General features: G+C 39.9%; 1 protein-coding gene across 1 annotated transcript in view; it reads right to left on the minus strand.

Moving 5' to 3' along the window:
* The window catches only part of TSHR (thyroid stimulating hormone receptor), a 168,642-nt gene that overhangs the window by 38,731 nt on the left and 108,528 nt on the right, over positions 1-21,383 (minus strand). The window contains exons 5-8 of the mRNA XM_067737781.1: positions 12,686-12,760; positions 10,132-10,206; positions 8,325-8,402; positions 5,039-5,107 (exon numbers count right to left, since the gene is read on the minus strand). Of these exons, the coding sequence (XP_067593882.1) occupies positions 5,039-5,107; positions 8,325-8,402; positions 10,132-10,206; positions 12,686-12,760 (297 nt within the window). The remainder of the gene's footprint in view (positions 1-5,038; positions 5,108-8,324; positions 8,403-10,131; positions 10,207-12,685; positions 12,761-21,383) is intronic.

Genomic DNA, 21,383 nt, shown 5'->3' on the forward strand with positions numbered 1-21,383 from the left:
AGTATGACACTGTGGTAAGGAGAGTTGTGGTTGCTGCTGAACTTTGCTCTCAGGAGTTTTAGGATACATTTCAGCTCCAAGATAGAATGTGAGCCTGCATTTCCACAATCCCCTTAGGGTAAATGGGCGGGCACCTGTTTATACTGTGAGACTCTCATGGGAATACTTCTGTGGGAACTGTATTTCGCTCTCATACCATCAGTTATTTGGAAAATTAAAGAGAATCGCTGCCCAGCCCTCACTGTTCCATAAAAATCCTTTTAGTAGCTGAAATCAGGATACCTGCCTGTAAACAGTAAAAGGTGAGAAAATGCTCAAGCCTTCAACAGGCAGAGGTAAAAGCCAGCCTTGGAGCATATCCTACAAGCTGTTCAAATACTTACTCCATTAGAAAGAATAGCCTGCTTAATCCTATAATCTTCTCTATCGTCATCTTTTCCCAGTGCTCCAAGCTGCAGTGTTTTGCTTGTAATAAGCTAATGTGTGATGCTAATTAGTACATGAATTGTGTTGACTTCTCTGTTCATAACGATTAGTGTTTCAGTATGCTCTTAGCACATCAAAATGGTAATTTTTTCTTCCCAAATGTTTACTGTCAGATGGTAGCTTGTTGCTAGAATTTGACAATACAAAATACAATACAGAGAATTAAATTTTCTGAGATAAGCGATATATCTCCATGCCAGATTGTGTGGAGAGGGTGGAAAAGAGGTTCCAAAGAATGAATGTGTGACTTAACTTGTAACTGAGAGCAGTTCAACTTCTGTTGAGCAAGGGATGCTTGTATTATTATTAATTCCACATCTGAGTGATGACAGTGTGCTTGGTTCCATATGAAATCACAGGACCATGAACTTTCGAGCATTTGCCATAATTTTCATGAACTTTTAATTACCCAACTGCTGCTGAGGCATCAGTGCTTGTTCTCAATGTGGAATTTGTCCAACTTGGCTGCAACCGTGTTCTTCAGTTACACTAAAAAAATAGGTCTAAGTGAGGTCAAATCTGCTAATTTCAGTAAACTGACATGAGGCAGATGATGGGGAATAATCACGCTTTTGGATGAGCAATTGTTTAAATTAGAAGCTAAAATATTTGGACATACTTCTGGAGGATTCAACAAATTGCTAACATGCCATGTACAGTATTTGAACAATATTAGGGTAATTATAGAATACTGATGTGTTTACATTAGTTTTAAATCACAGTTAGTATTGAGGATAGAGGCAACAGCTCCATGTTAAAATCACAAAGTGAATACTATTTTGTTATCACTATGGAAACCTGACCTCTGTTTTCTCCATCTACAGCTCAACCCTTATTTATCTTCCTCTAGTTCCAGGCATCTTTATCATGATTATCATCTTGATTTTACCTTGGATTTATTGGATACCTTTTAATGGAGTGCATAAAGCTAAGAAAAATTTAGTTTCCATCAACCAGGAATCACAAACTTAGGGTAGAACGGACAGATGGAATGTTGTTTTATAACAGGAGCAGAGATTTAAGTTCAGATTTAAAATACTGATTGGATAAAAAGATCTTTATTTTATTTTATGATTGGATCTTAACTTTCAAACCCTAAAATATTTTTGTCCAGATACTTCTTATCTTTATCCCATGTTTGCCATTTAACCTTTACCAGGAATTGGGAGAAATAAACTACATATTTCATCACACAATGGTCATCCTCACTGAATACCTACATCTAGACCAGATGTCCACAAACTACGACCATGTGGTCACATTCTGCCTGTCACCAATTTTTGTAAATAAAATTTTATTGAAATACGGCCATGCTCATTTGTTTATGAATTGTTTGTGGCTGCTTTCACACTACAATGGTAGAGTTGAGAAGCTGTGACTGAGATCTTGTGTCCCACAAAGCCCAAAATATTTGTTATCCGGCCCTTTCCAGAAAAAGTTTGCTGATCTCAGATCTAGACTTCTAAAAATCAAGAAACAAATGATTCTCAGTTAAGAAATATTGCCCACATTTGTTAAACTCTTCCAAATTTTACATAAAAATGTCAAGAAAGTATGTGAAAATGGTGCGTTGATTTCTTTCCTGTGTTTCAAGGGATAGCTGTAGTGACTAGAACAGACTGTATGTAATTCAGAGAATCAGTGAATTAAAATCCACTGTTTTCATCAGAATAACTCTCTCCCATCAACCAAGCCTCTCACAGAGCCCATGATATGGTCTAAGGAGAAAGTTGGTAGGAAGGTAGAGACCGTTTTCCTACATAATCTTTTCATAGGTTTAACTTCAGAAGACCACAGGATGATCTGAAAATTTACTGGCTCTTAAGATTCTCCATAGCCTGCCTCTTGAATAAACCTTGTTAAATTTACCTGCCTCCGAACAAGGCAGTATATCAAAAGATTCTTCTTAAGTGTTCTGTGGAACACCAGTCCAGAGAGGTGCTCCAGGAACCAAGAACTCCCTGAGAAGCTCTGCATACTGTATCCCCCTGCTGGATATTAGTAATTCAGATTATTCTATCAAAAGATGCAAGAAGTCCACCTGTATACTTTGTTTAACTTTACAAGGTCAATAGGGAGGGTGGGAGGGAGGGAGACGCAAGAGGGAGGAGATATGGGGATATATGTGTATGTATGACTGATTCCCTTTGTTATAAGGCAGAAGGTAACACACCGTTTAAAGCAATTATACTCCAGTGAAAAGGTTAATAAATAAATAAATAAGTTGAATCCAAGAGGTTCAAGTTATGACAGTGATGGGCATGGAGCTCATACACCTGGGTCCTCCATCTAGGAAGGAATTGTCTATCCAGCTGCTGGGCCTACTGTCAGGAGAAAAGCTTTAGCTATCAGTCCCTGGGATTGCCTCAGCTGCAGAGAATGGTCTCACCTAAGGAAACCTATGTTAGGGTAGCTTAAATCTAACGACCAAAGAAGATGGGAGTATAGCTGTCTGGCCATTTTAGCGAAACAGGAAAACTCTAGGCCATATTTAGCTCCAGAGTTCTCTGTCAGGTCAGCCAACTTTTCCTGCTACCCCATCTTGCTTTGCTTTCATACCCTCCCTTCCATATCGGTAGGTTCCAGGAGCTCTCCTCAATAAACATCCTGCACACTAAAAAAAGAAAAGAAAATTAAATGTAGGATTGTGTGAGATTTGAACAATAAAGTTAAGATGGAAGTAGGGTCTCTCCAATACTGTAAATAAATTTGATGTATAAGTATTCATGTTACTCTGTTGAGTCTTTTCAGACTTCCCCTATAATTATGTATTTAAACAAATGACTAATATCAACCCAGATGAGCCTACACCTAGGCAATCTAGATATAGGTACTCTGATCTTCACTTAACAAAGACTACTAAGAAACCCAAAACCCTGGTAAAGAGTGAGACTCCACTTCAAACAGAACGTAGGAAGCCACGTCAAGGTATAATGACTTTGAACTTATTAACCTGTGTTGTGCAGGTAATTTAACTCACCCTGCTCAAGTTGCTCAATGGACCAGTAGCCTCAGTATCACCTGGGAGCTTGTTAGAAATGCAGAATCTTGGGGCTCACCCCAGATCTACTTAATCAGATTCTGCATTTTAACAAGACCCCCCAGATCGTTTATATGCTCAATAAAGTTTGAGAAGCACCGTAGAGCACAACAGATCTAGAACCACAGGCCTTAAGATTGTGCAATGATCGTTTCCAGAATATAAAACAACTATGTATGAAATGTTTAAAGGGAAAAAAAAAAAAGATGGAATTACAAAAATGAGCAGGCAAATTTTTAAAGAAGCAAATAGAACTTCTGGAATGGAAAAAATACAATTGTTTAAAAATACTCAATAAACTGTCATAAAACAAATTAAACACAAGAATCTATCGTTTGTTGCTTCAGCTGACTCTTACGCATGGTAGTTTCTTCCTTTCCTATGTGTGATTTTTGACTGTAAGCACCTATTTGATTGATTTTAAAAATCTGGGCCTGCACTGGGGTTCTTTCCTCTGCAGAGGTTTGCATTTATTTCTGCCAGGAGTCCAGAGGTTCTACTAATGTGGTCCCACTCCAGCTCTCATCCAGGTTCCCTGGCTTAATCCAGCAGTCTCAGGTTTACATCACTTCTCCACCTTCTCACTGACTTCTCACTGAGTCTAGTCTCCTGGCACCACTGATGTTGGCAGCTGCCCCCAAGGGAACTGCACCCTCTGTAAGCACCCACCATTTTGGTTTCAGCTACTGGTTTTTTAGTTGTTTCATTTTCCTCTCTTGGGGATATGACATAAAATAAGTTTTTTCAAAATATATCATCTAGTTCTTTCGTAGTAGAAACAAATTATCTAGTTCACCATACTGTGGAAAGCAGACTCTACTAAAGCTCTTTGTCATTTATTAGCTATTAGGTTAAATCACACACCAGTATGGCTGAACCAGTCTAGCAGCTCTTAGACACAAAGTATGCTCTGGCATGGACACTGGGGACCACAGAGATCTGATAGAAAGGTACTACAAAGACAGAGACCCATGTTAATCACTATGTTTTTGCCAATATCCTGTTCTAGGCATTATTTATTTGCAGAGAAGCCAAAATCTGGCTATGGCTTTTCAGCTATTTCTAACTGAATCAAATATAAACTGACACCTTTCCTGAAAATATGTCAGATAAAACGAAAAGAAAAGCCTTACCTTCTGAATAGCTTTGGACTTAATTAAAGACACCCCTTTACTTCATGTACATGATAGATGAACATTTACACACACACACACACACACACACACACACACACACACACTCCTATAAGATAATAGAAGGTGACACCATCGTTCTCCATTTTATTAAGGATAAAAGCTTTGGGATTTAGAATTGGAGTTAATGTGTGTCCACTAAAGCTGGATCTTGTCAAGTTCCTTAACATTATCCCCAAGTCTTGGTCATGCTAACTCTGGGGTTGAGGAATGCTCTGGTGGAACCTATCTCTAGCAGAATTCTGACCCACTGAATGGTCCTTCTTGGGGGAGGGAGTGTAGGGCAGGATAGTGGTTTCCATGGCAACCCTTGACTTACACAGCATCCAGCTTTGTCCCATTGAAAGCATGTCCTTGGACTGAAGTAAAGCCATTGTTGTATAGTTTCCTATAATCAACAGAGAGAGGAGAAATCAGTGACCTATAAGAGGTAGTGCTGGCTCTTCTCTGAGGGTTGCTCTTTATTTCTTCAGTGCCAGAGATGTGCATGAAGGTTCTTAGGCCCTACAAGAAAACTTTACAGTATGTCTTATTTGGGACATGGAATAGTGTTTTCCAGTTTGAATCCCCATTCTCCAGACTTAGCTCCTAGAGCTTTAAGCTGTTTCCCAGAAGCAGATTCACTTTAATGAGCAAAGATTTGCAATCGTTAAGGATTTTTAAAAAAATGTTTTACGTATACTCAAAAAACTGGGGTTTCAGGAAATAGTTAACCCCATGTCAATAATGGAGGAATAAGTGCAGTTTCTCAAGATGAGCACTTTAAAAGACATTATTCATCTGAATGCATAGGTTTTATATTTTTCTCTTTAAAATGTTGTTTCACATTTATAGTCATATTTTTAATCCTCAGGGTGTATCATACATTAAATGCTTAATTAAATGGTTGAGGACTGAATCAAATTGAACTTCAAAAACAAATCTAAGAAAATAGATAGACCATGGCCTTTTGGGGAAGTTTTAATGTTTTAACTTGTTGCTATGTTTCTGCAACTAATTAATTCATACGCGATTCCAAGGGCTGGACTGAAGCATTATCTCCTCTATTTCCTAGTCAGGTTATTGAGATATGGAGGTGATTTGCCAAAGCCGCACTGATGCACAGCTGTCGGGAATCAGGATTTCTGAACTCAAAAGCAATTCTTCCCACCCACCAAAAGGACACATCCTTTCTGCTGGAAAAGGAGCTCCAGCCATGGGAACTCTGGTCTACACAGGGGTGCATGGGGGTTCCTGGGGGCTACTGGCATGGGATAAGAGAAGGCTGCCATGTCCACAATCAGGCACAGTGAGTGGTGATTGTAGGGGAACTCTGAAAACTACTGCAGTGCCTCCTGTGAACTCTGGTAACACAGTGAGAAGCATACAGGAGACTCCAAACTTGGAATTAGACCTGGCTCTGTCACTTCATAGTAGGTGACCCTGAGAACTTCTCAACCTCAATTATCCGCAGTTTTCCTTGTCTGTAAAACTATGATAAAATAATACCTAATCAAAAGGTTTCTGGCAGGATAAAACAGCTATACATTTAACAAGTAAGGTGTGAACACTTATGAGACGACCATGTTAAAATGAATACCTTGCAAACTTGGATTTATCGTATGTAGTTGTGAAGAACTAAGAGGCAATCCTTGTTTGCTTTTTGTTTTGTTTAAAATAATTACACAATGAGTTTACTTCCTGCTACTAAGGTGTCCTGGGGGAGGACTGCAATGCACCGGGACGCTAAGCACAGAGGCTGAGAAAGCTCTATAGGTAAGTTAATTTTTTCTGAACTAGAGTTCATTAATGAAGATGTGAGAATTGTACATTTGGCATTTCTATTTTCCCAAACTTTGCTGAGAGGCCTGGACAATAAAAATGTTCTTTGTTGGAATTACATTTCAAAGATTAAATAAAACTCTTATTGGACAAGTAGGTCTCAGAAAGGGAAAATAGTGAAGAAAGAAAAACATAGTAAGGAAAGAAAGAACAAAGGGTTGCAAACTTTGATTGAAACTCTATCCTACCAGGAATATGGGTACAAAGTTTGCTGTTGGACACATACCCTTTCACGTTTATAGTTTTTTGAGCATGAGCTTTAAAGAAGCCAGGACTTTTGCAGGTATGTAGAAATAATCATCTGAAAAGATAATGGACAAGCTATGCCATCCCCACCTCTAGATTTCAGGAAAGTTAAGGTTCCCTCATTCAGAGGTTTATCAGATGCCTACTGGGCCCCATGCTGGGTGTGAGACAAACAGCAGCTTTCACTTGAGAGGGCTGCTTGGGATACGGGTCCTTAGAAAAAGATGTCAAAATGTAGAGGTAACATCCTGCAAAGAAATTGAGACTGGTGTTTATATACAATGAGTGGGCACAATGGAAGGCTTTACGGAAGAGGTAAATGGCCTTGAGGTTTGGGGACTGAGCAGGCTAAACCCCAGTCTTTGCTGTGCTGTCAAATGAAATGGTGGCTGAGGAGTCTCTTGTCTTATCAAGAGAGCTCTCCCCATTTTTCGAGAAGGATGAATTGAAATGCTCCACTGTGGATAGAGTCCCAGAGGTTGAGATACCTTCACAGGGTCAAGACGGCTTGACTTGGAACGCTTGGAAACTGCCTCTTCAAAGGGTCGTGTAGAGGCCTGGATCAATTTTGCTGGGGCATAATTCAATCAGGTTTGCATACGACGAAGAACCCTTGGACTGTAGTGTGACTGGAGAAAGGGAGCTGGGTGACAATCTGGGCAAAACCCCCGCCAGGCCTGAACCTGGGCAGTGGTACTGAAACTAGAGAGACGGGATCCTTTGGATGTAGTCCCAACTCTACTTTGTAGCTAATTCGATGAGAGAGGGGAATTTTTACCGGCTTGGAGAATTAATTCATCTTTTGTACCTCTATTAGAACTCCTTCATTAGAACATTTTGTGAATTTCCCTGATCTAGCATTTCTTTTGAACAACTAAAGAGCAGAACCCATTCAAACTCTGGCAAAATGATGATGTAGAGCAGAACTATGTTTTCTATTCAATATCCCTTCATAGGAACTTAATAATAGTTTGTGACGACACAGTTGAAGTATGAGTGCAGAGTATGAAAAGCCCTTAGCATCACCATTTTCTAGCTCAGTGACCTTGGGAAAGTCACTTAAATTTGCTTTAACCCCAGGTTCTTCCTCTGTTCAATGGGGATACTAGAACCCAGACTATTATAAGGTCTGCAGGCCAAATCTGGCCCACTGGCTGTTTTTGTAAATAAAATTTTGTTGGAACATAGCTATGCTCATTAGTTTATATATTGTGGATGGCTGCTTTTGCCCTGAAATAGCAGAGCTGAACAGTTGCCACAAAGGCCATGTGGTCTGTAAAATCTGAATGGTGCTTTACAGATAAAGTGTGCTGACCACTTCTGTAAGGGAATACTCTCTCGTCTTGTTACCTAAACCACTTCGTCACCTGTAGAGCACCACACCATGAGTCACTACTCTTATTTAACTATGTGAAACCCTCGGTAGACCATAGAGCACATACTATATGGTAGTACGGTTCTTGGATGGCCTGTGGAAATAGTACAGCGGCCCAAATAAATATTTCATTGTTGGCAGGAGTGGAACTGGCAGTACTCACAGTGTCAAGGTTTCATTGCACAGGCCCTGAAAAGCATTCGCAGGGATCGAAGTCATGTAGGGGTTGTCTGTAATTTCACTGCAGGGGAGGAACAAAAACACCTGGTGAAAAAAGTGCTTTCTGGGCTTCCCTGGTGTTTCAGTGGTTAAGAATCTGCCTGCCGTTGCAGGGGACACGGGTTCAAGCCCTGGTCTGGGAAGATCCCATATGCCACGGAGCAACTAAGCCCATGCGCCACAACTGCTGAGCCTGCGCTCTAGAGCCCGTGAGCCACAACTACTGAAGCCCACATGCCTAGAGCCTATGCTCCGCAACAAGAGAAGCCACCACAATGAGAAGCCCGCGCACCGCAATGAAGAGTAGCCCCCACTCGCCACAACTAGAGAGCCCGTGTGCAGCAACAAAGACCCAATGCAGCCAAAAATAAATTTAAAAAAAAAATGCTTTCCTTCTGGAGCTGGGCTCTTGCTGCACATATGCCCTTAAATAAATAACCTGACACAATTCAGTTTTATCTTATTTCTTTTTAGGTGTCATTGACATTTCTTAGCTGTTGGTGGCTCAGAGGTCCGGTGAGGTGGTGAGAGCTGTCCTAGGTGGACATATACTCAGAGCCCCACATGTGCAGTGAGCAAGTGAGCTTTGGGTGTGGGCTGAGGTTCCTGACAAATCCTCATGTGCAAAGGGAGCAGGTGGGTCTCAGAGATTTCTCATGAATCTCTGACTAATACTTTGTCCAGAGCAACTCATTTTCTCAGCGTGTGGAACCCCTAAAAAGGGTTGCTAGAATGGGATCAATTGATTTCATTTCATGAGTATTACTGAAGTGCCCTCCACTTGCAAGACATATACTCCTAGAGGACATTTCTATGCCAGTCTAGTTGCTGGAAGACGGCCTGTATTTTGAACTGAGCTCTTCTGCAGCAAAGAAGCATGGGCATTTTTTCTAACAAAATCCCAAGAGTTTGGATCCTATCATTCTACATTTTGCTGATTCTGTAGTTCAAACTCAGTCTGTAATTCTCTCTGCATATGTCCTTTCACTTCTAAACAACTAGTAAGATACTTAACTGTGTCACAGGTTTTGGAAAAGAGCACCATGACCCCAATTAGAAGTCACAGGAAGTAGTTTGAGCACCACTCACAACTGCTCCTTGGGACTCTCCTCAGACAAAATCCCTTAGGTTTTCTATTCCTCCGTTTCCTCATTTGTTTAGTGGAAAAATTGTTACTTCTTTTTATGTCTCGTAAGGTGGTCGAGAGGAGCAAATATGATAACACATGGGAGAGTGAAAAGCTATGAAAAACTATGTGAAAAATAGAGTATCATCATTATCATCAAATTCCTTCTATTCAAACAATCCCAGCAGCAAAAATATGCCATAGTTTCTCTCATTAAAAACAAAAAAACAAAAAACCCTTTTCTCCGTATTCAATATGCTCCAACTACTGAGGCATTTTCTGCTTCTTTTTTGTAGTAAAACTTCCCTAAAGAGTTTGTTATGGTCACTCTCTCTAATTCCCCCTTCTGGTTCGTTCTTGAGCCCACTCCAACCAGACTTCTCCACCCCCAGAACCCCAGTGGAAGTGTTCTCTTCGGAATCACCGATGCCCCGTGTTACTAAACCCAATGGCCATTTCTCAGTCCTTGCCTTACTTCATCCATCAGTGCATTTGTCACAGCTGATCACTGCTTCCTCCTTGAAACAACTGCTTCACTTGGTTTCAACCAACCTCTCTGGCTGCAGCCCAGTTCTTGTCAGTGGCAAGTAAAATATTGCCAAATATTGCATATGTGCACACTTACAGTATGAAGAATACATCAGTGGAATAAACTTTGGTCAGGTCTGGGAATACTCTAAGTCCAGTGTTGAAAATGCCACTAAAGTACATGAAAAAGAAGAACAAAAGAACAGAAATAAGGTAAGAAAATCAACACATAAGAAGTAGAATAATGTAATAGCTAAAAGTATGTGCTCTGAAGTCAGACTAGGATCAAATCCTAAGTCCTTCATTAATTATCTGAGAGACCATGGCAAGTTCTAATCCTTGGATGAAATGATGCTCCCTGAAGGTACAAGAATCTAACCCAGTCCACCAGTGTCAATACATCTTTTCTGTTTAGAAGCATCTGGGGATTGTTTGAACCAAGTGGGATTCCTAGAAATAGGAATTCAGATTTCTTTTCGTGTGTGTGTGTGTGTGTGTGTGTGTGTGTGTGTGTGTGTGTGTGTGATTTCCTTGTTTTAACTGGAGGACATTATGTGTGTGTTGGGGGGAAGGGAGGGTAGAATAAGGAGAGGATGGGACAGGAAGATAATATAATTACCCAACTCCAAGCCAGGCTTCTTCTTTCAAACTCTACATTATATTGTGTTCATTATTTTACCTAGAATGGTATTCCCATGGCAGTCACTTGAGAATACCATGGCAGCAGTACCATAAAAATATGTCCAGATAAGGGAGGAAATCAGTCAAAGACAATATCTTCACTTTCTAAAGCTGTGTCATCAGGGCAAAATGTCAAGATTAAAACGTGCATTGACAGCATGAATACAAAAACTCTCAAACTCTGGATGCCTCTCAGACTTAGTTGGTTTAACATTTCTTGCAGCTACTAGAACATAGGTAGTGGATTTAGTGATTTTTTTGAGATCTTCAGTATGACATGGTGAGAACTTGTAACTACCAGTAAATCTTTAAAGAAAGTCGTCCAGTAGAGAAAATTCTAGTCCCATTGCTGTACCATCTAAGGCAAATTCTGACCTGACTCCTTCTAGAAGGGAAGACATATGATTTGAAGAGGAAGAAGAGCCTGAGGTCTCAAAAAAGCAAATGGGACATTCTAAATAACAAAGGAGAGATGTAAGATTCCATGAGGTATATTTGAAGAACAGTAAAAAAATCTAGTTCAATTGCAACAGCTGTTCATGTGGAAGAGTACGGTGGGGAGACCCAGAGTTAAGTGGGGACCATATCAAAAAGGGCTGGAAATGCCATATTAGGGACTTGGACCAAGACCTGTCTATTCTTTAAAACCCTGAACAAGTCCATCTCCTTCTGGATGTCTCCTCTAATTACCTGCACCCCCAGATAATGTATGTACCTCTTATTTGTCACTTACCATTGTTCTCCTAGGGGAGGAACTTCTCAATCCCATATATAATATCTTCTTTAACTAGATTGTAAGTTTCTTGAAGGCAAGGACAATGTTTTTTTATCCTACATGTTCCCCACTGAGCCTTGCACATAGCAGGGGACCATTATATCAAAGAGTTACTGATGGATTGGAACTCAAAGTCCACACAGGAGCAATTGCCTTGTGCTGTAAGTTTTTATTACTCCCCAGATACCCTTTCAGCCACATATCTCATCCATATCCTCTTCTGTTCTCCTGGCATCTCCCACTCCTACCTCTTCAAAACTGAACTATTTTTCATTCCCCAAACAAGGCATGTGGTTCCACACCTTTGTATCTTTATCATGCTATCCCATCCACTTGTATTTCTCTTCTACCCCTCCCTCTCCTTTTCCTGGATAAACTCTATTCATCCTTAAAGACTAATTTCATAAAATACATTTGGATATATACTTTTATTTAAAATCCCTAGATGGAAATGAACTAATATGTTAATAGTGATTATTTCTGAGTATTGGGATTGAGGTTGGCTTTTTTTCTTCATAACGTTTTGTGTTCTAATTTTTTACAATGCATGTGAGCAAGGAAGAAGGGAAGAAAGGAAGGTACCCAGAAGACCTGAGGCCATACACACACATCCACTGAACACACTTCCTTGAGTACCTAGGCAGTAGGCGCTAAGCAGTAAAGATACAACAAAGAACAAAAATGTTGTGGTCCCTGCTCTCATTGAGGTTACAGTTAGCTCACAAGGTGTCACCAAAGCAAAGCAGTAAGTGCTGTCCCTTCCATTTTTATCCCCCTAGCTCTAAGAGATGAGGTTTTACCCTTTTTTGTTTTCTGTTTGTTTTTGTGTAACAGTCACTCTAATATTGTGATACCCATTTCCTAACAAAATTGACCAGTGGGCTTTCAGAGGTTTTTGTTTTGTTTTGTTATATTCATTTAAAGACCATATATACATGATGGCATTTTCTCCCTCATGTCTCTTGGGGCAGATCTCTCATCCCAGCATTATGTGTTGACTTTTGAATAGGTTTTTAAAATGTGGATCATTTCACCTGTTACCTTGCCTCATGGGAAAAGGTGGGGAGTAAGTCACAGGATGTGATTTGCTCCAGGCCACACACCACTAAAATGGCCCACATCATCCTAGGGATATTCCTACATTATACTTCTCTTAAAAAAAAAACGGTAGGAAGGGACAGGAGTTAATACTTACAGGAACTTTAGAAGGGGGAGCTCTTTCAGGGCGCCTTGGTCTATGTAAGTTAAGCTTCTGGTATTCCGAATCTCTCTGTAAAAGTACAGGAAACATATTCACTGTAATATATCCCTTTCTGTTCTTATGAAAGATAAAACAACATAAATCAGGTTTAGCAAATGTTCCTGAGAGGAATACACATTTACATGGTGCCCCAGGGACTTCTCCCAGGAGCCAGTCCCATCCACAACAAGCTACTTTTTTTATTTTGCTGTACGCGGGCCTCTCACTGTTGTGACCTCTCCCATTGAGGAGCACAGGCTCCGGACGCACAGGCTCAGCGGCCATGGCCCACGGGCCCAGCCGCTCCACGGCATGTGGGATCTTCCCAGACCGGGGCACGAACCCGTGTCCCCTGCATCGGCAGGTGGACTCCCAACCACTGCACCACCAGGGAAGCCCACAAGCTACTTTTTGGCTCCTTTCAGGGACACAATGACTGTTCAGCTCTCATCACTGGCTTAGTTTCAATCCATTTAAATTTTGGGGTGACCTTTCTCATCTACAGTCTCAGAGCCTTTTTTCCTTTTAGATTTGAATAGAAAAGAAAAATCTCTCCAATGGTTTGTTGAGGGAAGATATCTTTATTAACAACAAGTAACCTGGCCCTGGAGTGGGAGTCTGAGTGGATTATATAATGGATTACAGCAAGAAAATAAGGTCAGTGAGGCTCCTCTGTCAATTGCTATTTCAGAGGCAGTAGAGGTAGTGAGTATTAAGAGTTCACTTGGGTTTATTTTTCTATATCAGTAATTGAAAACTCTTGAGCACATGTGATAATATCATATATGTCTACAACTTATCTACTTAGGTTTATATTCATGCTAATCAAAATGCACAGTTAGCATTAATGAAATTAGTACCTGTTTAGAAATGGACTCTCATTGGTAGAATTAAATGTATTCAACATGTGTAGATTGGTTAAAAGAGTTTAAAGGCTTGTGTGAAGAGGGTAGGAAAACTTAGTAAGACTTATAGTCTATCCCCTTCTGAATGGCACCTAAGGCTTGATTCCTAAAGGAACCTGCACCTAGGGGTTGCTGGTAACAACTAGAAGGCTTAGAATTTGGCCTCTGGGATTTTTTAAACAGTTTTACTGAATGAGAATTTCCATTAGCTTCATGCGTTGTGATTAGATACAATTAGATGATGTTTAGTAAACTTACAAAATTGTAAAATCAATTATCATCACAATCCAGTTTTAGAACATTTCTATCAATGACAAAAAATAATCATATGCACATTTGCAATTAATTCCCACGCCCTGCCTCTTGCCGAGGAACCACTGATCTCCTTTCTACCTCTAAATTTGCCTTATGTGGACAGTTCATATAAATGGAATCAGAAATATGTAGTCTTGTGCGTCTGGCTTCTTTCACTTAACAGAGTGTTTGTGAAGTTCGTCCACGTGTAGCATATATCAGTAATTTGCTCCCTTTTATTACTGAAGAGTTGGATGGACCTGAGATCAAACCTTGGCTCTGCCACTTCTGGCTACATGACCTTGGACAAGTTACTTGACCTCTTTGAGCCATAGTTTCCTCATCTGTAAAATAGGGACAATAATAGTGCCTCTTTCATAAGACTCTTATGAGGGTCAAATAATGTCTATAACGGGTTTGACATGTGTCTTAGCTTATGGTGAAGGCTCTATAGGTGATAGTTTTATTATTGTTATTCTCCTGAGTGGAATGAAAGCTGGAGCAGACATTGGAGACTTGGGGTTGGAGGTAATGCAATGTTTGCAAAAATTTAAAAACATAAACCAAATGAACAAAAAACCCCCACTAGGTTTTGCATTTGACAAAGTACAGTGGATATGAAACAGACCTTGGAAAAGAGAGAGTGGCATTAACTCTGTGAACAGAAACCATCTCCCACTTCCCCCACCTCAGCTTACTGTCTATTATTAGCATAACCTTCCTGGTCCCTTGTCTTCATTAACATAACTTTTGCCCAGGAAAATAACTTTATTATTAATTTTGGGAACTTCTTGAAAGACCCATCAATGCTTCAACAGTTTATATCCCAAAACTCTTAGAAACCCTCACTTCAAAATCTTTACCTTGTTGTGTCCACTAATCCTAAACTATCATATCACGATCTTTATCCAACCAAGACCCTGCATAGAAAGACCCACTTTAAACTAGATGGTTTAAATTTTCCTCTGGCTTGAAACTAAAAGCCCTGCATCCCTGAAACTCCCTCTATCCTGGGTAAACTAGGACCATTGGCTACCCCACTGCACACTCTCATAGCAATCCCACCTTGCCCCTCTAAGACTATCAGACTCTGTTGAGATGCTCTGTGTGGTGAGCAGTAAGCTCCTTGCCATAGCTTTCCATTTGGAGAGGATGGTTCAAACATCTGTCGATCAAACGTAAACTAGTTAGAAGAGCTTGACAACTGAGTGTGGTTTGCAGTCTGGAAAATTGCTCCATGAGTGACTATTGTTGAACAAGTGAACTTGAGTGAGCAGCCCAAGAGAATGTCACAATAAAAGAGTGTAGCCTGGCTGAATCAACTTTAGGGATAGAGAATGAAAGGGAAATGAACCACAGCTGTTGGTTACAGCTGATTAAATGAGGCTGGCAACCAACATGGCGGCTGTAAGAGAAGAAAGAGGTGAGAGAGGCTACAGGCAGAGAGAGGGAGACACAAAAGAGGAGATGGATTTTTCAGGGAAAATGTATGAGTGAAATAAAGGGGAAAGATGGACAAGAGATACCACAAGAAAACACCAGGCAAAAGAAGCCACCTTCTGAGGTAAGTGGTTAACACTTGTTTGCAAATGACTTTTGAAATATCTCTGCTGAGAGAAAGATAAATACTGTATGAAATCATTTATACGTGGAATCTAAAAGTGCCAAACTCAGAGAAACAGAGAGTAGAGTGGTGGTTACCAGGGACTGGGGTGGGAGTGTGGTCAGGGGACTGGGGAGATATTGGTTAAAGTGTACAAGCTTCCAGTTATAAGATTAGCAAATTCTGAGAATCTAATGTACAGCATGGTGATTATAGCTAATAATACTGTACTATATCACTGAAAGTTGCTACAAGAGATCTTAAATGTTCTTACCACAAAAAAGAAATGGTAATTATGTAACAGGACAGAGGTGTTAGCTCATGCAATGGTGGGAATCATTTTGCAGTATATGAGTATACTAAATCAACACATTGCATACCTTAAACTTACACAATGTTATATGTCAATTATATCTCGATAAATCTAGAAAAATAAAATCTCTGCTGAAACAAAGAAGGGGAGTGGGGCATGGACTGCCAGTAGTTTAGCTAAATGGAGACCGATGTCAGAAGTGAATGCAGCTGGTATAGCTGTTGCAAAAAAAAGCAATGGAGGTGTAGAGGTAAGTACCAGAAACCTCTGATAAGAAGGAGAAAATAGGAGTCCAAACTGGAATGTGTTCCAAGAATGCCTGGGAGGGTGAATTTGAATCACACAATTTTGAGTAAAGCAATTATGGCTCAAGTGTGCAGGAGGCCAGATATGCTGCCAGGAAGCTGGGGACACCGAGAGAAAGAAAACCTATATGCAATTGCAGCACAGTGGGTTGGAATAGAGATGTCCTGCAGGGTGAGTTTGAACAAGCGCTGAAGATGTCAGTGCCTCTGGATCAGCAGCCTGCGTCCCCGAGTGACTGCATGGAGGAAGGCTACCCTGCCCACCTGCTCATCTACCCAGTACTGTCTCATAAAGAAGAAATAAACTTGTTACCTTAGGGTTTACACATTTTTATTTTTGTCTATTTCTTACAGTAATTAGCCTACCCAAACTCATACAATAAGCATCAATAAATTCTTAAAATACAGAGCACACTGTTAATAGTGGTCATCTCCGGGAGAAAGGTTTGGAGGCTAGGAATGTGTGAATTTCACTTTTTATTTTATCTTGTTCAAATGAGGAAAAAAATATAATAAAAGCCATGCAAAAGAAAACCCCAAATTAAAAAAATAGCAATACATATCCTATATAAAAAATTTTAATATGCAGTGCCAAAGAGTCTGCTTAAATCTTCAAGTATGCTCTTCCACGGAGTGGGGCGATTTAGCTGTGTCCGGGAAATACTTGAGGGTCTCAAAGCTTACTGAATAGAAAAAAGCCCAGCCTTGGAAAATTATAAGGTGAAAAGGGATTGGGTATATTTATTATTCAGAACAGTTCTACCAGTGAGGGAATAGAAGAACTGATTTTAGAGAAGTAGGTAACATCCTCCTTATTTTAGAGACAAAACAATGCAGATGCTTAGAAACGTTAAGTGACTGATCTGTTACACAGTTAGAGGCAACTCTGGACCTTAAACTAGGAATTCTAACTCCAAATACAGCTTTTTTTTTTTTTTAATGATGTTTAAAGGAGATCATCGACCAGAGCTTAAATATAAATACTCATTATTGCTTAATTTCCCTTCATTGGATTTCAAATAAAATGGACATTTAGATGAAAAGTCTAACGATGCCCAGTGTGCAGTGTTTTCACAAGACAGCAGATTAATAATTTAGCATACATTAGGTTCATTTAATCATACATCTAGATTCTGGATTTTCTTCTTCTGAGAAATATTTGTTAATTCTCAGAGCCAAAAATAGAGAAATCGGTTTGTTTAAAACAACTGGCATTGTGGCAGGTACTTAGTATCCAGTCTAAACCGAAAGAACAGGGAAATCAGCAAGGTGAGAGAAGGGAGTTCTCAGGTTGGGGAGTGAGCAACCAAAAAGGGGGGAAATGAAGGCTTAAACCCTCCTATGAAGGAACTTTCCAACTACTGATTTTCTTCCATTGTCCTGTCCCCCCTCCCACCTCAATTATTCAATAGGCATTAGTCCTGGCATTTGACTGTGATCCTCAGCCTTAGAGATATTTGCCTATATGCCCTAAACATCTCCAGTCCATGAATGAAAAGCACGCCAAGCTGGGAAAGAATTGAGGGCAATAATAAATTCGAGTTGGCATTTCACCTGCAAAGTTAGATGGGGCCAAGGGCGATAGGAAAGCGTCAGACTCCCACCGGGCTCGGAGACTGAATTAAAATAATTGAAGAGAAGAGAAGCTGCCCCAGTCAGCATAGCTGGACGCTTAAGAAATACAAATGCAATAATGCATAAGACTGTGCTGTTTAAAACAAGAAACTGAGCAAGACTATTAACCAAAAACCTAGCTCTCAGCCAGTCCCAGATCCTTCGCAACGCTTATTTCAATTTGATTTTCAGGTTTTTGTTCTAGTCTGCTTTTAACTGGCAATGGTTCAAAAAAATGGGAGGCAGGCCGCTTTGACTTTCACTAGATCTGCTTACTCTAGTGAGTGGTGTGTGGAGAGATTCGTTAAACACATAATTAGTGGACATCTATCATGTGCAACTTTACTGCATGCTCCAGGAGGTGTAGGGAAGTAGCAACTAATTATTTAGCTACTTTAAAAACAAGATGTGGGCCTTCCCTAGTGGCACAGTGGTTGAGAGTCCGCCTGCCATGCAGGGGACACGGGTTCGTGCCCCGGTCCGGGAGGATCCCACATGCCGCGGAGCGGCTGGGTCCGTGGGCCATGGCCGCTGAGCCTGCGCGTCCGGAACCTGCGCGTCCGGAGCCTGTGCTCCGCAATGGGAGAGGCCACAACAGTGAGAGGCCCGCGTACCGCAAAAAAAACCCCCAAAAAACAAAAAAAACCAAGATGTGAATATGTTGGCAAAGCCAGAATTTTGTTACTTTAAATGCTTTAAATGCTGTACTATACCGATGTGAAAACTGGGACTAAGAATTAAGTAAATTAATGTTGAAGTAACATTTTGTTATAGGCTTTTATCACATAATAAATCACCCACGTATTTTTTTTTTATTTCACCCATGCTGAAAAGTGTTTTTCACCTTATAAAATCCGTCTGATTTGAAGTAAATGGATAGTTTTCTGCACTAATAGCATGAAACGTATGAGAGTCAGTTTATGGCAGTCACAAGTTTAGTAATTAATGAAGTAAAAGGGCTAGAAGAGTAATTAATATGAGATTAATTGAGCTTTATGGGGACAGAGAAAATTGTGCAATACAGGCTTGAGATTCCCTTTTCCAAATGTGAAACCATAAAATGTTGATCTCATGCAACCATCACGTTAGTAACATAAGGCAAGTGGAGACGGTGGGAGGAAGAGACTGACGTTTAAAGAATGCCTAGGGACAAAAACTGGACTGAGGAGCTTCAAGATGGCAGAAGAGTAAGATGCGGAGATCAACTTCCTCTTTCCAAATACATCAGAAATACATCCACATGTGAAACAGCTCCTACAAAACACCTACTGAACGCGGGCAGAAGACCTCAGACCTCCCAAAAGGCAAGAAACTCCCTACGTACCTGGGTAGGGCAAAAGAAAAAAGAAAAAACAGAGACAAAAGAATAGGGACGGGACCTGCACCAGTGGGAGGGAGCTGAATCACCCATGTATTTTAACATCAAGTATTAATTTCAAAATTAATGCATATTGAAGGACTCCTTAATTTTTAAAAAGTTTATTTCATCTGACTATAAAGATAATATATATATATATACATTGTAAAACTTGTAAACACTTTCACATCAAAAAGATGTGAAATCTCCCATCATTCCATGATCCAAAGAAAATCAGTTTTTTTCTCTCCGTAGATATATTTGGTTGTTGTTGTTTTAACAACATTGTGTCAAAAGCAGTTCCTCTGAGATTAGTCTATGACAAAAGATGTCTAATGGTTGCTCAATATTTAATACTAAACCATTCTACCTAATCATTTGAGTAGTTTCCAAATTTTTGCTATTATAAATTAATTCTGGGACAAATGGCTTTTTTTTTTTTTTTTTTGCGGTACGCAGGCCTCTCACTCTTGTGGCCTCTCCGGTTGTGGAGCACAGGCTCCGGATGCGCAGGCTCAGCGGCCATGGCTCACAGGACCAGCCGCTCTGCGGCATGTGGGATCTTCCCGGACCGGGGCACGAACCCGTGTGCCCTGCATCGGCAGGCGGACTCTCAACCACTGCGCCAGCAGGGAAGCCCCAAATGGCTTTTTATGTGAACTTTTTTCTCACTCCTATGTTTATTTTCTTAGGGAAAATGTACTGAAATGGAATTACTGGGTTAAAAAGTACAAGGCTGTCAAAGCTCTTGTATATATTTGATCCTTAGCTTCTAAGGTCCTGATTTTTGGACTAACACTCACTTTTCAGAAATAGTCTACAAGTTCACAGAATAAGTTATTTCCTACATTTTCTTTTTTTAAATTTAAGATAAGAGTAAGTTTAATGACTCAAAATTATTGAACAACTTTATCCTAAAATGCTTATTAATGGATCAATTTTAGTTTGGGAGGACTTCTTCAACACCAGATTACAGGATTAAAAAATACTTGTTGTAGTCACATTTTTCTAAAATGTAACCCAGATATGGACTGTCCCATCATTCTTCTGTTCCATCATACTTGCCTGCTGATAATAAGGAATTCACTCACATCAGAAAGTGAGCAATGTAGATTTTACTGAAGATTCATAAGTCAGGGGAGAGGTTTTACACTGTATACTCCAAAGTTAACAACTTATTCCTCCCATCAGACTTTTCTGAGTTTTATTGTCTCTGCTACTGTGTATCAAGGCTTTTCAGTGAGAGATATCTTAATTATTCTACTATGATAATTATCGATAAAGTATTTTACCACTAACATTCCATTACATAACTGGGGAAAAATAATCTATAATGGAAGGTGATATTCATGATTTTGATGCATTTTTAATTTATTGAGGAATTTAAAAAATAGATGCTAATTCAAAGAGTTTATAAATGTTCAGAGTTTTGAAGCGGATTGAGGAAAATGTAAGTTTATCAGCAGATTTTCCACTAGAAATAGAACATTATAAAAATGATTTTTCTTTTTTTCAATTTATTTTTTTCTTTATTGAGATATAGTTGCTTTACTGTGTTGTGTTAGTTTCTGCTGTACAACAAAGTGAATCAGCTATATGTATACATATATCCCCTCCCTCTTGGACCTCCCTCACCCCTCCACCCCCCATCCCACCCATCTAGGTCACCACAGAGCACTGAGCTGAGCTCCCTGCGCTATAAGGAGGTTCCCACTAGCTATCTGTTTTACACATGGTAGTGTATATATGCCTGGAGGATGTATACAGCTACTTTCATGATTATTCAATGATCAGGACTAAGACTGGTGCTCTCAAAACCTCCAATAAATCCACTTGATTCAATTCAGGGAATCAGCAAAATTAAGTCTTATCTCACTATCCGCTGTAAATCACACGTTTTACCTACCCAGTTGTAGAATTTTTATTTACTTGTGATTTTCAAAAAAATCCACAAAACAAAAACAAAACCCGAAAAATCCACAAAACAGTAAAAACATATTTCTGAGGGCAGCACTTTATTTAATTATTTCTTCTTTTAATTAAAGAGATATTTTGAGTTTGCATTGGTTCTGGAGGCAGACACTCTTGGTTTCAAATTCTGACTCTGAAATTTCTTAGTTGAGTAAACTTGGGTAAGAGCCCTGTGAGATATTTATTACCATCTTCATTTTACATAGTGGAAACTGAGGCTTTGTATGATTAAGTGGGACAGTATATGTGAAGCACTTTTAGCAGAGTGCGTGCCCATAAAAGGCAACCAGT

Source organism: Pseudorca crassidens, chromosome 1 (genome assembly GCF_039906515.1).
Source record: "Pseudorca crassidens isolate mPseCra1 chromosome 1, mPseCra1.hap1, whole genome shotgun sequence".
NCBI classification, from domain to species: Eukaryota; Metazoa; Chordata; class Mammalia; order Artiodactyla; family Delphinidae; genus Pseudorca; species Pseudorca crassidens.